The sequence below is a fragment of the Nilaparvata lugens genome, unplaced genomic scaffold (genome assembly GCF_014356525.2).
Source record: "Nilaparvata lugens isolate BPH unplaced genomic scaffold, ASM1435652v1 scaffold6395, whole genome shotgun sequence".
Lineage (NCBI taxonomy): Eukaryota > Metazoa > Arthropoda > Insecta > Hemiptera > Delphacidae > Nilaparvata > Nilaparvata lugens.
The window spans coordinates 3,880-18,645 of NW_024092149.1; the positions used below are offsets into that span (position 1 = coordinate 3,880).

Sequence of the window (14,766 nt, forward strand, 5' to 3'; positions counted from 1 at the left end):
GAAGACCTAGCCGACTTATCTATTAATGTTAAGCAATCTGGCCATTTCACATCAACGTAGCGTAGATTTAAAAATGGGAGACCGGACTACGAGGCTACGTCTTTCGAAGGCGTATTTCTAGCTACGCTACGCTAGGTGTGAACAGACCTAGTACTCGAGATTCTCAGTTTATTTCAAAAATAAGAAAGAAATTTTTCGGTTATATCAACCACAGTAGCCTAATGTTGTTCAGTCTAAATTCAGTCATCAATATTGAAGAAGGTCAAGGTCATGAAAGTCATCAACATTTTTCAATCTTTTTGGTTCAACAGGTGAAAAGAGTGCCAGTCCTGGCTCCCTTCAGGGACTCGAGAGGACTGTCTCACAGTGACGTAACACACTTTTCAACCAGTGACGTCATCGTGCCACCTGTTGAAGGCAAGGCACGCATGCTGCATGCCTCTCCAAGCGACGCCTTACCACTTGAGGCACGCATGTTGCATGCGTCACCAAGCGACGCTCTACCAATGGAAGCTCGCAATGCTGAGGCACTACCGATGGAGGCACGAATGTTGCATGCGTCAAGTGAGGCACTACCTATGGAGGCAAGGATGTTGCAAGTGCCTGGAGCCAGTGTGTACCCCACTTCCATCATGTACTCTCCGGCCTCCTCGTCTGTGATTGGTCCGGATGGAGCGACGCGTGTGACGTCAGTTGAGGAAGGCGTAAGGACGCCTGTGTTGCAGTATGCTCACCCGGAGTTGGGGGTTCAGCCTGCTGTTCCTGAGGCTGAGTCAAGGTAAACAGAACTCCACAAATATACTTATAAAATAATGAATTTCTAAATTTATTTAAAAATTATTTTATTGAAAAAAACTGAATAAATAATCGAAACATTATTCTTTATATTCATTTTTCAATTAATAAAACAATTGTTTCATTCATCTTCTGATTTATCTATTCATCACATGAGGATGGACTTGACATTTTCACTTATGATTACGTTAATCTAATCTAAGGAATTCAATTTCAAAAATCAGTGAACTATGAGAATGTACCAGCAATGTACTATGAATTAACCCAGCACATGTTGCTATCTAGTAGCCGAATTCGGAAACAGTCACTTGGAAGTGTCAACCAATCAGAAGACAGAAGTGGGAGTTTGGAGGCGTGTCGTAGTAGGAGTCAAAACAATTCATTCATCCACAGATTTATTTTATTTATCGCAATGTGGGTGGATTCAATACGGGTAAACTGATAGAAAAATGATAAACTGTATTACTAATTGAAGAAAAATTAATCTCTATTAATAGCCCAGATATTTCCTGTGTCATTTGAGTACGATTGATATTGAACAGGCTTCTGTGAATAGATTTATATTATTTTTTCTCATGCTACTTTATTTCAATTCAATTCAATTCAAGAAATAATTCATTCTGCACAACATAATATTATTACAAAACATTGTACTAGCTAAAAATACAGAAAAACGTACTAATGAAAATTATATGTTTTGCTTTAGAGGACAAAAACATAAAGCGAAATAAATACGGGCACACCTAGGCATAAGCCCTGTTGGAGTGCACTTCTCTTAAAATGAGAATAATTTAAAGACTTTAGAATAGTAGGACCTTCACGCTCTACACAAGAAATAAACTTTTTTTAAAAAATTGATAATTATAAATTTACCAGTGTTACATTGAATGTAGTTCAGGTTTAATTTAGGTATTTTATTATTAATGTGCAGACCCACATCTGTGTTCGACAGGGAAATTATCACTTGCGTATTTATGTCACCATTATTTATAACTCAATTAATGGGAATCCATTTCTCGGCTACTTCGACAGGGTGCGAGTGGCAGTTGACGAGCAATTCGACGACCACCCAGCAGGAGGCAGAGACCAGGCGTTGGCTTACTTTTCCCACGACATCCACGCTGACCGATCGCCCTTTGCCTTCGAACCCGGTCTGGAGGACGAGGCTAGGGTCCCCCCTGTAGCTCCCACCCCCCTCGTTGAACGCCAACACTCACAAAGGTCATTATCATCTTCACACTTACCATTTACCTTAATTTATCAATATTATCTCTAACTTAGAAAATTCATTGTTGTGGAACTTCAACTGTAATTGATAACTAAATTGATGTGTCTTTCGATTGATTATTTACTCACTCTAAATTAACTTGTGTATTGACTGGATAAACGATGTGTCTTGTCACTTTTACTGTATTTATAATTAGTAATACTCAGTAATCATTTATCATCATTGATGACCACTCACTCATCACAAATCATACCAAAGTATTACGTAGAAAAAATAACTATAGATAAGCAAGTAAATAGTTTACGGAGCGATTTTCTGCAATTCCCTTTGCAAATGGAATTTCTGCAATTCTATTGGTGAATGATGCTTTCAATGGCAACTGCGAAGTTTACTACGGCATACAGCTTTGATGACCAATCACAAGCGAGTACACTTTGGAGCTTCCAGTGCAATCCAGACCTACAGCACTAACGCACGTTCTCATTGGCTGATGACAAAACGTTTCGAATCCATCTTTATAAACAGTTAGTCCCTGTCAGGAAGAGTTTGTTCCATCAGGAAGACTACATTAAGTGAAAAACCATTTTCATGTATTTCATAAGCAAATTGGAATACGCTAATTATCATTTGTTCTCATAAGTATCCCAATTAGTTAATAAATGGGAAGATTATGGCTGACTGTCTGAAAAGACATTAAGGTATTATCAATATTGCATGATCATGTATACATTATTATTGATAATAACTTATCAATTATTCAGTTATATGGGAATGAACATTTTTGAAATAATCACCCTCAATCCGACATTGAATCGAATTCTGAAAGCATTATTTAGAGGATTTCTTAAAACGCTATTGTGATTAAACATTCAACTGAATTGGTTGAACAATTTGTCATCGTTCATTTATTCATCTGATTATAAATTAATAATATTGTAGATGATTAAGGAGTGATCGATAGGCATAACCAAAAACTGTCCTTTTGCAAAGTTTTCATGAATATAGGTCGAAAAAATAAGGTTATATTTTCTACTTCCTCAATATGGATATAATTATTGGTTAAAACAAATAATATCATTACGGAGCGATTTTCTGCAATTTCCTTTGCAAATAGAATTTCTGCAATTTCTACCATAACCTCAAACTTTGGACAACATTAACTTCTTATCAAAATTTTTGGAGAGAAATAGTACAGGCTTAGCCTATTTTTCCCTCCAATTTCATAATATTTATATAATGATTGTAGTATTTTGTACGATAAATAAATAAATAAATGAATATCACAATACGGGTTCGAGTATTCTCGAAAATATATTAATTCGATCAATTCTGAATTCTTATTTTTTATGCTGTAATAAATTATGATTGAATGGATACCACAATCATTACCATCCATCTCATTACCCACGCACAAGCCTAGACCTCATGTGTGCATCGTGTGTTTTGTAAATTCTTATTTTTAATCTTTGTAATTGTTTGATCAGGGTGCAATTTTTGGTGTTTTCCAGTATGCTTATACATTGTGATGTTTCAATAAATGAATAAATCATCTTAAGCGGAGTAAAATATCTAAATACTCTTAAAATACACAGAAATTCAAACCCTTTTCTCATGGTGTTATATAATTATGGTTGAACAACTGTCACAATATCTGAGAATCTCCAAATATGATCGAACAATTGTCACAATTTCTGAATATTCACTGAATTCTGTCACCAGGTCTCACAGCCCTCCAGCCCCCCGGCCGAAGAAGATCGACCCCCCTCACACCCTCATCAACAGTCACCAGTTCTACATCACAGAGCGCCCCAGCGGCAACCTCAAGTACTACAGCAAATACCCCGAGGCACTAGTGTACAGCGGCAGCGTCGTTGACAACCGAGACCGTCCCTTTTGGGAGAGGATTGGCGACACCATCAGAGAGCATGTACAGACTGGAGTTGACAAGATGACCGAGATGACCCGGCCTGTCATGGAGCCCCTAGTTGAGGCTACACAGAAGATATCCCACAATCTTGGATTAGGTGAGCTGGAAACCCCGTTTTCAATTCCCAAATCAAAATTATGATAAAGAATATAGAACTGAGAATAATATATAAATTTCTGATTGAATGATGATCGATATATTATCATCATCTCATACACAGAAGGTCTCTCACAATCTTGGATTAGGTAAGCTGTAACAAAATTTTCAATTCCCAAATCATATTTCAATTAAGAATATATAGAATAGAAAATAATATATAAATTGCTGATAGAATAACGATCGATTTATCATCATCATCTCACTTTTTTGTCAAGGAAACTTATCTTATCGTGATTTAACTAGTAGTTCTGTGAACAGTAGACCTCGCGTAGTTATAAACCACAGTCTCCTCTAATACTGTCCATCAGAGTAAATTCTGTCCTGTCCTGTCGTGTCGGCGAGATATCTGTGTATAACAGCTATGCTGTTGTTACCGAGTTGAAAGCAGAGAAAAGTCAGGAGATACTATGCTACTACAAGTTATCAATTGCATGCCTCACTGCATGCAATGAATAGTCTGCACAACAGCTGTTTTTTCACTAAGTTACATTTAGATATTGAATCGCATGCGTCATTGCATGCAATTTATAATCCACTCGACAGCTGATTTATGATTAACAATTCTAAAGTCTGATTTTTACTCTAATATTGGCGGCTCCTTTTCCTTTTATATTATCCTTGAAATGCAGAATTTCCAAAAACCTTGTATATACGTCGACGCGAAATTAAAAGAGGAACTTACCTGTCAAATTTCATGGAATCTATTACCACGTTTCGCCGTAAATGCGCAACATATAAACATATAAACATAAAGAGAAATGCAAAACTGTCGACTTGAATTTTAGACCTCACTTCACTTGGTCAATAATGAGATAGAATAGAGAATAATATATAAATTGCTGATTGAATGATGATCTATATATCATCTCACATTTTATATTATATTCTTATCAATCATCTTCGCATGATTAAATAATACATTTCATGATTGGAATGCAATATCTAATTAGTACATCATATTATTTCTTCATAGTCATTAAACAACGGTGTGGATTCTCAAGGACAGAGCTATCTGCTTTGTCCAAATAGAGACTAGGATAGCGAACTTATGTTAATTAGATTCTGACTTTCTAGATCTCAATGTATAGTTTTTGATTTTATGACTCTAGTCAATATGGTACATATCTCAAACATTCAGTATCTTCCCTCGTATATATTGAAACCTCACATCTCAAACACAAGCACAACTCACACTAACGCGACTCAGATCGAAAAGAGACTTGATTCCAGGCGAGAGCATGTGTTTTCAAATGGTGACACTCAGACCAGTCGACTCTAGTCTCCGCGACAGTCACCATTTGAAAACAAATGCTCTTGATTAGAGTCGAGTCTCTTCTCGACCTGAGTCCCTTAAGTATGATTTGAGCCTATGTGTATGAGGTTAGAGGATGACAAGAAGTTTTCATAGTACAGCGGAATATATCCCAAGCTATTGTTACTATCCATTATTACAGGAAATACTCATTGTGAAATACTCATTGTGAAATACTCATCACGTATACAAGCAGTTACATCTGTAACTATAATAATAATATCGAGTGACCTGGCTGGCTCAGGTCTAGTGTCAGAGTTTTTAGGTCGCAACTGATCAATTTCAGGACCTCTAACATGACTCAACGACTGATTTTTAGGCAGCCGGGACTGACGGATCAACGTGTACATCCAAAACACGGGAGTGGCCCGTGATTAATATCTTGCCCGGGCCGGGATTTGAACCCGGGCCTCTTAATCATAAAAGCAGTAGTAACATATGTGAATTGTTTTCAGTTATCGCATGATGATAGTTTGGCAACTTGTGAGACCGGGCTATTTGGTCTATGTACTTATATTATGTACAATACTACAGTCATACCAATCATCAAATGATACAATAGTCCGTAAAGAATTCTAAACTTACACAAGTTGAAGAAGGGCAATATAACCTAAGTGACACATAACCTAGCTACATTTGGACTGTTGTATAAATCAGAATTGGAACCGTTTTGGGCTTATAAGCCTGTCGTACTTTTCTGGAAGTTGTGTAATTCTGAATGATTTAATAAATAAATAAATATAGATTTTTGGGGGGGCTATAAAACCCAAGTGCTATATTAAATGTTGGAACTAATTTTGTTCTTTGTTTCTACCAAATTCCAGGTACAGATCGCGAAATGCACTCATTCAAGGATAAATTGGGGGTTGTGGGGAACACCATCTGTCTTCCTGCCTGCTCTTGGATTGGTGGCCGGAGGAGCTGCTCTAGGACTTGGCGCAGTTGCGGTTGGAAGGTGCGTTACCAAAACTTTCTTTATTGGTGTTCCCAAAACTCTTATATTGTTTTATCAGCATGTTTGAATTCTGTTTAGTTTCACATAAATAGTTTCAATTCTAGTTCGTTTCCAAAACCTTTCTGATTGACCCTCCTAGAACTCTTGTATTGTTTTATCAGCATGTTTAAATTATTCTGTTCAATTTTACACCAATAGTTTCAATTTTGGTGCATTCCCAAAACTTTTGTTACTGGCTCTTCCAGAACTCGTAGGCTCAGTTGTTCAAGAGCCGGTTAACCGTGATTAATTTCACGAGAGCCAATCAGAAAAGGTCTTTTTGATAAGACTCTGATTGGTTGTCATGGGAATTAATCACGATTAGAACTTAACTGGCCTTTGTGCAACCGGCACTTATTGTTTTATCAGCATGTTCCAATTTCTGCTCTTGATTTCCTTGTTGATGTACATAAGTAGATTTTTGGGCTGTGGGCCTTCTGCGATGCTATATAGTGAGTTCCACGTTATAATGTCAAGGAGATATATTTTTTATGATTTGATAATACATTCCCATAATTGAGATTAAATATTTCGTTGAACGATTATATTTCTACATTATTGAAAAACGATCTGGCAACGTTTCAGAGCTAGAAAATGATAGCACTATCTGATTTGTTGAACGATAGACAAGGTTGGAAGGTTTAACATCACCAATGTTAATCAAATACTGCCATTATAACGTGGACATCAATGTAGACATCTATAGTGAGGTCCACGTTATAATGACAGTGGATAAAGATAGAAGAACAGCGTTGCCGACTCTCTGCCTCAATTAAACGTATTTCTACATTGTCAAAAACAGATTTGGCATCGTTGTGGAGCAAGAAAAGGATAGTACTACCTGCTTTGTCGAATAATAGACAAGGATAGCCGCATCAAAGTTAATCAAATACTGCCATTATAACGTGGACCTCACTATAGAAAAATGGTCAGAGTAGGTACCGTTAGCCTATTCTATCAACCCAACTGAGGACTTGTCGATCTGAGACCTCTTTCGAAGAACACACATAGAATAAAATCATGTTATCTATAATGTAGGCCTACTTTGTAAATTAATAATACTCATTTCACTTTCCTCTGTGCTGGTTTAAAGAACTGAGTTAAGAAAAACTGATTTCATAATATTCTTCAATAGAATTACTCATTCTCACTTCGAGTCCCATGATCTTCAGTGATTCATAGATCAAGTAGACCAAGTATAGTGTTGATCTCACAATCATAATTCAAAGTAAATATGGTATTCATACTAAACATCATAAACTGGGTTTTCATTTCTGCGTAAATGCCGTCGTTTACCACGATAGGGTGAGGATCTCACATTGGGTAGATTTCAATTTGTCCAAATAACCTAAAAGATTATGTTCAATTATGTTTCAATGGGGGAGGTTGAGTTTGTTACTTTTTTATACTTCTAGATGGCAATATGTTTATATTATTAGAAATGTTTGATTCTCGAATAATAAACTCCAATAATAAAAAGTTATTTGATCAGCAGTTTTAGCACACTTGAAATTTGGACAATATGAATGTCAACAATGCTTGTCGACGTTGACTGCGGAAATTTACGCACAAACGAAAATGCACCTTTAATCGACATACTTTTTCCACAACTTTTTTTTTCACTGATTACCTATTGGCATCATAGGTCATACTCATATTCACATACTTACAGTATCTATTGACATCATTACACTATATCAGTAAATCTACATATCTTTCTTACTATATCATTATATACATTATCTATCCCATTATTATCAGTCTACATTATCCTAGAGGAAAGATAGCATAAGATTTATACTATTTTCTCTATTACATTATCTATCTCATTAGGCTACTATTAGTCTACAGAATTTATCACAATATCTATGTCATTTCCATCAGTAGATAAGTCTACCTACATTCTCTATCTCATTACTATCAGTCTACAGTCTACATTATCTATCTCTACTTCACCGTATCCACATCATGTTCCAATCAACTATCAACATCTTCTCACAAGCACAAATCATCGAGATCCAATTTTCGTTGCAAGCTTCTCTAACCTTTGCCTCCGAGAAGGTTATGAGTTCGCGTTCACTTTCGTTGGCTTCACCGCTCAAAACGGGACTGCCTCCGTTAGAAAGTTTCCAGCTGAAACTCCTTTCGTTTTCTACACTTAACTGCTCCTGCTCTACCAACGTCAGCTAGCATCTTCTTTCTTTACCAATGTCAGCTCGTATCTTCTTTCTTTATCTTCTTAAAATCGTCTTTCTTCATTATACAAAGCACGTGTCTCACTTTCTCAATAAATGATTATCGGAGAGACGACTTATCATAAAAATTCTTCCAGATCGTTCTAGAAGCTGTAGGCTACATGTCTTCTTCAAATCGTCATTAGATGATACTTGTCGAGAGAGAGCTTCAAACAAAAAAAAAGGATAATCGTTCTGTTATAGCTTATAAAATTCACATTCAAACGGAATATAGTTCTATAAAAGCTTCTAAAATTAACAAACGAACGGAATACAGTTCTATTGAAGCTTATAAAATTGACAATCAAACGGAATATAGTTCTATTGAAGCTTATAAAATTGACAATCAAACGGAATATACTTCTATAAAAGCTTCTAAAATTAACAAACAAACGGAATATAGTTCTATTGAAGCTTATAAAATTGACAATTAAACGGAATATACTTCTATAAAAGCTTCTAAAATTAACAAACAAACGGGATATAGTTCTGAAGCTTATAAAATTGACAATCAAACGGAATATAGTTCTATAAAAGCTTCTAAAATCAACAATAAAACGGGATATAGTTCTATTGAAGCTTATAAAATGACAATCAAACGGAATATAGTTTTTTAAAGCTTCTAAAATTGACAATCAAACGGAATATAGTTTATTAAAGCTACTAAAATTAACAATCAAACCTTATCAAACCGAAATCTTATTTATTTTTTTCATAGTCTTCAATATCTTACAGGAATATATTATATTTCATGAACTGAATACATTTAAAAAGTATGACGATATAGGCCTACTTGAATACAGTACATGTTTAGCTATTGTAAACATTCACACTATGAACAAAGATTTTGTAGAATTCCTCCATATTAAGGTGGATTTGAAGGGATGTAGAACTGACAAAGTCTATTTTATTTCACCTTAGTAGATAATAATTAATTAATTATTAAATAGATAATTAATTGTATCAAGTGTTTGTGTTTTGTTTAAATGTGGAAATTTTAGTACCCAGTGAAGAATTGGAATGTCGCATATAACCTTTATTTGGACAATTTATTTTATGAAATTGGGATGAAAAGAAGTTTTGGACTTCAGTCTGTTTCTTGTCCTTGAGTTGATTGTAAATATTCACTTTTCCTATATATGGCTACTAAAATTATTATTGATATGTAGTAATGTCAAGGGTACTTGTTTTCTATTCCATTTGAATACTATTATAATTATGAGACTGTGTCTTCAAAAAATGGAGAGTACCAGTAATTCTATAGAATAAATGTATAATGTATCGACTGTAGCCTACTTCTTCAACCGACGTATTGAACAAATAACGTTTGAAAACTGAAATTTTAAGCGATAGGTTCAATCAAGTGAATTGGCTTGCATTAGGCAGTATATTTGGGAATTTTCTCGACTTGATCTCCTCGATAGTAGACAATTTAGTTCTATTTTTGTGTCATCAAATTTAATATCAAAGGGTACTAGTAATTCTTCAGAGAAAGTGAAGAGTAACCGTACTTCCACTGACGTATTGAGCAAATAACGTTTAAAACTTAATTTTACAAAGATATCAACAGCTTCTCTATAGGCAGCACCTTGCACTGTAGTTACATGTTTCTATTTTTTTAAATATTCTCTTCAGAATTTCAAGATTCAACACAATTCCAACTTGAAAAAATAAAAATACTCAGGGATTTGTATCATCATCATTTGTATCTTTGTATTCACATTTAAACGATGAAAACTTTTATCAATTTCGAGGAACCCCTATTATCTTCTCCTTTAGAAATCGATTCATTTAATAATGAAACAGGTTCATGATATAACCATAGAGAAACGTTAGCGTAAGTGGATTACTGGCAATTTCTACTGTTTTGTTGGGGTGATAGTGTATGAACGGCACAATATGAGAGACTACCAGCGTCATAAAGCTTCACAGGAAAGAACTGCGTGGACTATCAGCTTGAGATAACAGTAAAAGTTGCGACATAAACGCCCTATACCATGGGATATCTACTTATGCTATCGTTTCTCTATGATATAACTTAACAAAATTTTCTAAAGATGTCAACTGTTGTTGAAAGAAAGACAAGAAAATATGAAAAATTCTCACGTTCAGCCCACTCTCATTGAATCCCATACAGAAATTAGAAAATCGACGTATTAGTTGAATCTCAACTCAATTTCTGGCTTCAATTAACTAGTTATCTATTCACATCACATCATAAACGAGTTGAGTAATGTGTTACATAATTCAAATTCGATTAGATCATAATAGAAGAGTTGCTGAATAATTCGTTATTATCATCCAAAAGGAGATTCTACATGGGATTTTCTACTCTTATCTAAAATTCTCTACTAGAATTTCCATCTCATAACTTAGGAACTTACTATTCTTCGTTCGATATTATGTTTAACTGTCTTTCATATTTGGAGCCTTGAGTTATCAGTGATCATAACTTATTATTAATGATTGATTTTATGAGTTATAACTATGATGATCTGGAAAATCAAGAATATTCCACCTCTGCATTCATAAATTTCGAAGTCAAGTGGTGACGTTTGTTAATACGTGGATTATTTGTGACGATTATTGTATTGAGAAATGAGAGAGTGATAAATTCACGAGTAGTTTGTTTCTAAGTATTATAAGTTTCTTCTTCGATGTTTATTTCATTTTGTTTGTTAGTAATTATATTATTGTTCACTATACTCTGTACAAAATTACTTCTTACTTGGGATGGACATGCGCAGCAGAGAAGGCATACAGCGGGAGGGATACAGAGGCGCGATGTTGCCGTTTTGAAGCGCCCAGCGTTCTCCAACTTCTAGTGACTGTTCATGTGCTCATGCTACACATGCGAAGTATCCTGTCTGAAAGCAGTCAGACGGCTGACAAATTGGCAACTGCGCTTCTACCTATTACGCTATTGATCACTGTGATTGGCTGATCTCCCTCCATTTCTCTGCGCCGCATATTCCTCCAAGTCAGAAGTAATTTTGTACGGACTATAATTACGTTGGAGCGTTACTGTTTGGCCAATTTTTCTTGATTCTTTGATCAATTTTCTGAGATGAACTGGATTATGACGAAATCGCTTTTCAATTTCTGCAAGAGATGATTCTCATAACCTATTCGACATGCATTAAACTTTCACAAAATAGTGTAGTATATTGTTATGTATTCCATGCTCATATTGAAATGATTCATTCCATCAATGCAGAGAGTCTAACAAATGAATGAGAGCAAGTCCATTGTATAGAATATTATACATAATTCATGAATAAATTTTTTTAGCAGAGAGGTTTTACTCGCCGTTTTCAAAAAGTGACTACTATTTATAGAGTTTCATGATGCCAGTATAACTTGGCTAAACAAACAATAGAGATAATATATATTCTCACAAATTGAATTATGAACTCATAGAATACAATCCCAACCAAAATTCAAACGACAGAAACAGATGAATATATGTTTCAGTAGTTGAAAATCTTTTCAGTTTAAGATGAATATATTAATAAAATACAGAATAAACTATGTATCCAAAGCCAGGGATCAAGAAAAATTGGCCAAATACTATTGTGTTATGGAATTGCACACTTTCCAGCTTTGTCACAAACTTTGCTACCTAGTGCTTTTGTGAACATAATTATTTAGTGAGCATAATTGTTAGTAGCGCTTTGTTGTGTTGTAATGGTGTGGTGGTGGTAATTATAAATGCAAGGTTGGTGATTTACTGACAGATTTGTTGAGAGTCCCTGAAAACCCAACAGTCATTTACACAAAATTTCAATGAATCTAATTCTCTCAAGAAAATTTGTCACTATTTTTCCATTCAGTGATTATATCAATGTTCTTCCAGACATTCAGTTATTGTATCTATCAAATTTTTTCCAAGTGAAAATTTGAGAACTTCGAGAGCTCCAAGTCAGAACTTGTTTTAAAAACTTGTCTAGGACTGCCTACTTTTCATAGTATCGTGTTCCATAAATAGATAGGTCCACGTTATAATGGCTGTATTCAATCAACTTTGATGTTGCTATCTTTGTCTATCAATCGACAAAGCAGATAGCACTCTTTTCCGTGCAGCCTAACGCTCCCGGATCGTTTTATCAATGTAAAAATTAATTAACAAAATATTTTATCTCAATCAGGAAATTTTTCTATTCAATCATTAAAATATATCTTGATGCATAAAATATAATTGATTGCTTTAAACAAGAATGAATTGTTAATTTGACATCGGATATACTGGTATCAGCTATCCTCTACAGAAGGCGTTGACAAGGCACATAATCAGCGACGCTGTTCTCCTATCTTTCTCCTAGGCTTCAGGAGCACAGGAGGTTCCGTTGCACTCTTATGTAGAGGCTATCAACATTGAGAAGGCTTCTTCTGATCACGACATGGAAGACGTAAGCTCAATCACACCATCCCAACTGAAGAGGGAGGATGAGCTTCTCAGAAGTCCAGAAAAGCAAGAATCCGCAGGAATGCCTTAGGATGCAATAGAGCAACTGAACAGTTTGCGGGTGAAGAGACTAAACACCAGGCACAAATTTGAGTCAATAGGCTGAGTCGAGGGTGACCAGGCGCCCTAGAGGCGATTTGGCAACCCCTCCCTTAGCGGATGGATCTTCAAAAAAGGCCAGGAGTGGAACTCACGTAGGTCGTCACAAGGACTAGTCAGTCTGAAGAGTTACTTTCTCTCTCTCTCTTCTCCATCCACTCACTCACTTAAATACATCCTTTCTCTCACACTCGCTCTCTCTCTAGAAGAAGAAGAACTGCCAAGTATATCACACTGAACACAGGTGTGACAAGCAACCAGGTAATGAATGGGATGTTAGTGTAGGGAAAAAACTCCTGGATCTAGTATAAGACACAGTTTCTCAACTAATGTACTTGGGACTCACAATAAGTTTAGGTTAACATGTGAGGTTCTTCAAACCTTTGGTTCCTATAATTTGTCCCTTCAAACATAACATAACATCTCTCTCCCCTGGAATTTTAACATAGACCTCACTGAAGGCTTATGTAAGCTGTACAGAGAACCTGAGCGTTTCAGCAAACCTTAACATAATAGAAAAAGTTTGCCACCTCAGCACTTCTGTCACCTCACCAACCTTGCATCTGCTTCTCTAGTTTGCACATTTGCCTGTAGAGTGCGCACGCACGCACTTGTAGTGAGTTGGCCTTCTCATTTGACAGCTTTGCTATGGCGTTGTGTTCGGTACAGGTATTTAGATGTGGACATGTTGAAAAGGAGCGGAGCCGGGGACGCGGAGATCGAACGACTCCAGCTGGAACACAAGAGGGCGCTGGAGGCGCTCGACAGAGGTCACACAGAGGTCAGCGGCCGAGGTCACGGTGACCTTGGACAGCTGACTCATGCGCAGAAACCCACTATGCTGTATCCCTCTGCATCACCTGCAACTCAGCCGTATTCCTCTGCATCACCTGCAACAAGTGACGCAGCAAAAACGTTGCAGCGCAGACGGAGGCGAGATGTCCTGCAACATGTTGACCAACATGTGGATGACACAGAGAGCAACCTGCTGAGGGCGGGTCTGGGAGACGCTAGTCTATGGTCTGACACACCATGTGCCAAGCGCACATTCTGTCAGGTCATGCTGTCACAGCCTGGAGACGATGTGTTCCTCATGGAGAAGAAGATGGGTGCTTTCCTGGCTATGTGAGTACATTTTCACTCTATTACTCTATTTTCTTAACTCGTATTTGAACAACCATAAAGTTGTTTTTATTATTTTTGTTTTGTAACTGGCTATGTTTTAGTAGCCTAGCAACAATCATCAATGAAGAATGCTATTCCATTTTTTGTGATAGGCCACACTTCCCATTTACTATCATCCACATATTCGGGACAATTCTTCCGATTTATTATTATTTACCGTATGACAGATACACAACACATAATAAAGGTGCATACAGATATATGCGAACATGAGCAATTCACTTTTAATCAGCTGACTATTATCTGTATTTCTACAGAAACGGTAAGATATAGATATAAAAAGCTTGGCATCAGCTTGTCATACACAACATTTCAAAGAAATGAAAATATACAGTGTATTTGTAGGCATCTGAAACTCATGAATTTTA

General features: G+C 36.1%; 1 protein-coding gene across 1 annotated transcript; it reads left to right on the forward strand.

The window, feature by feature from the left end:
* Positions 1–311: 311 nt before the first annotated feature.
* Positions 312–14,159, forward strand: LOC120356288 (the record flags this gene model as incomplete). The annotated part of the gene is made up of 5 exons (XM_039445205.1): positions 312–778; positions 1,828–2,016; positions 3,743–4,047; positions 6,246–6,376; positions 13,883–14,159. Coding segments are annotated over 5 exons (1,227 nt in total), but the record flags the coding sequence as incomplete, so codon positions are not given.
* Positions 14,160–14,766: the final 607 nt, after the last annotated feature.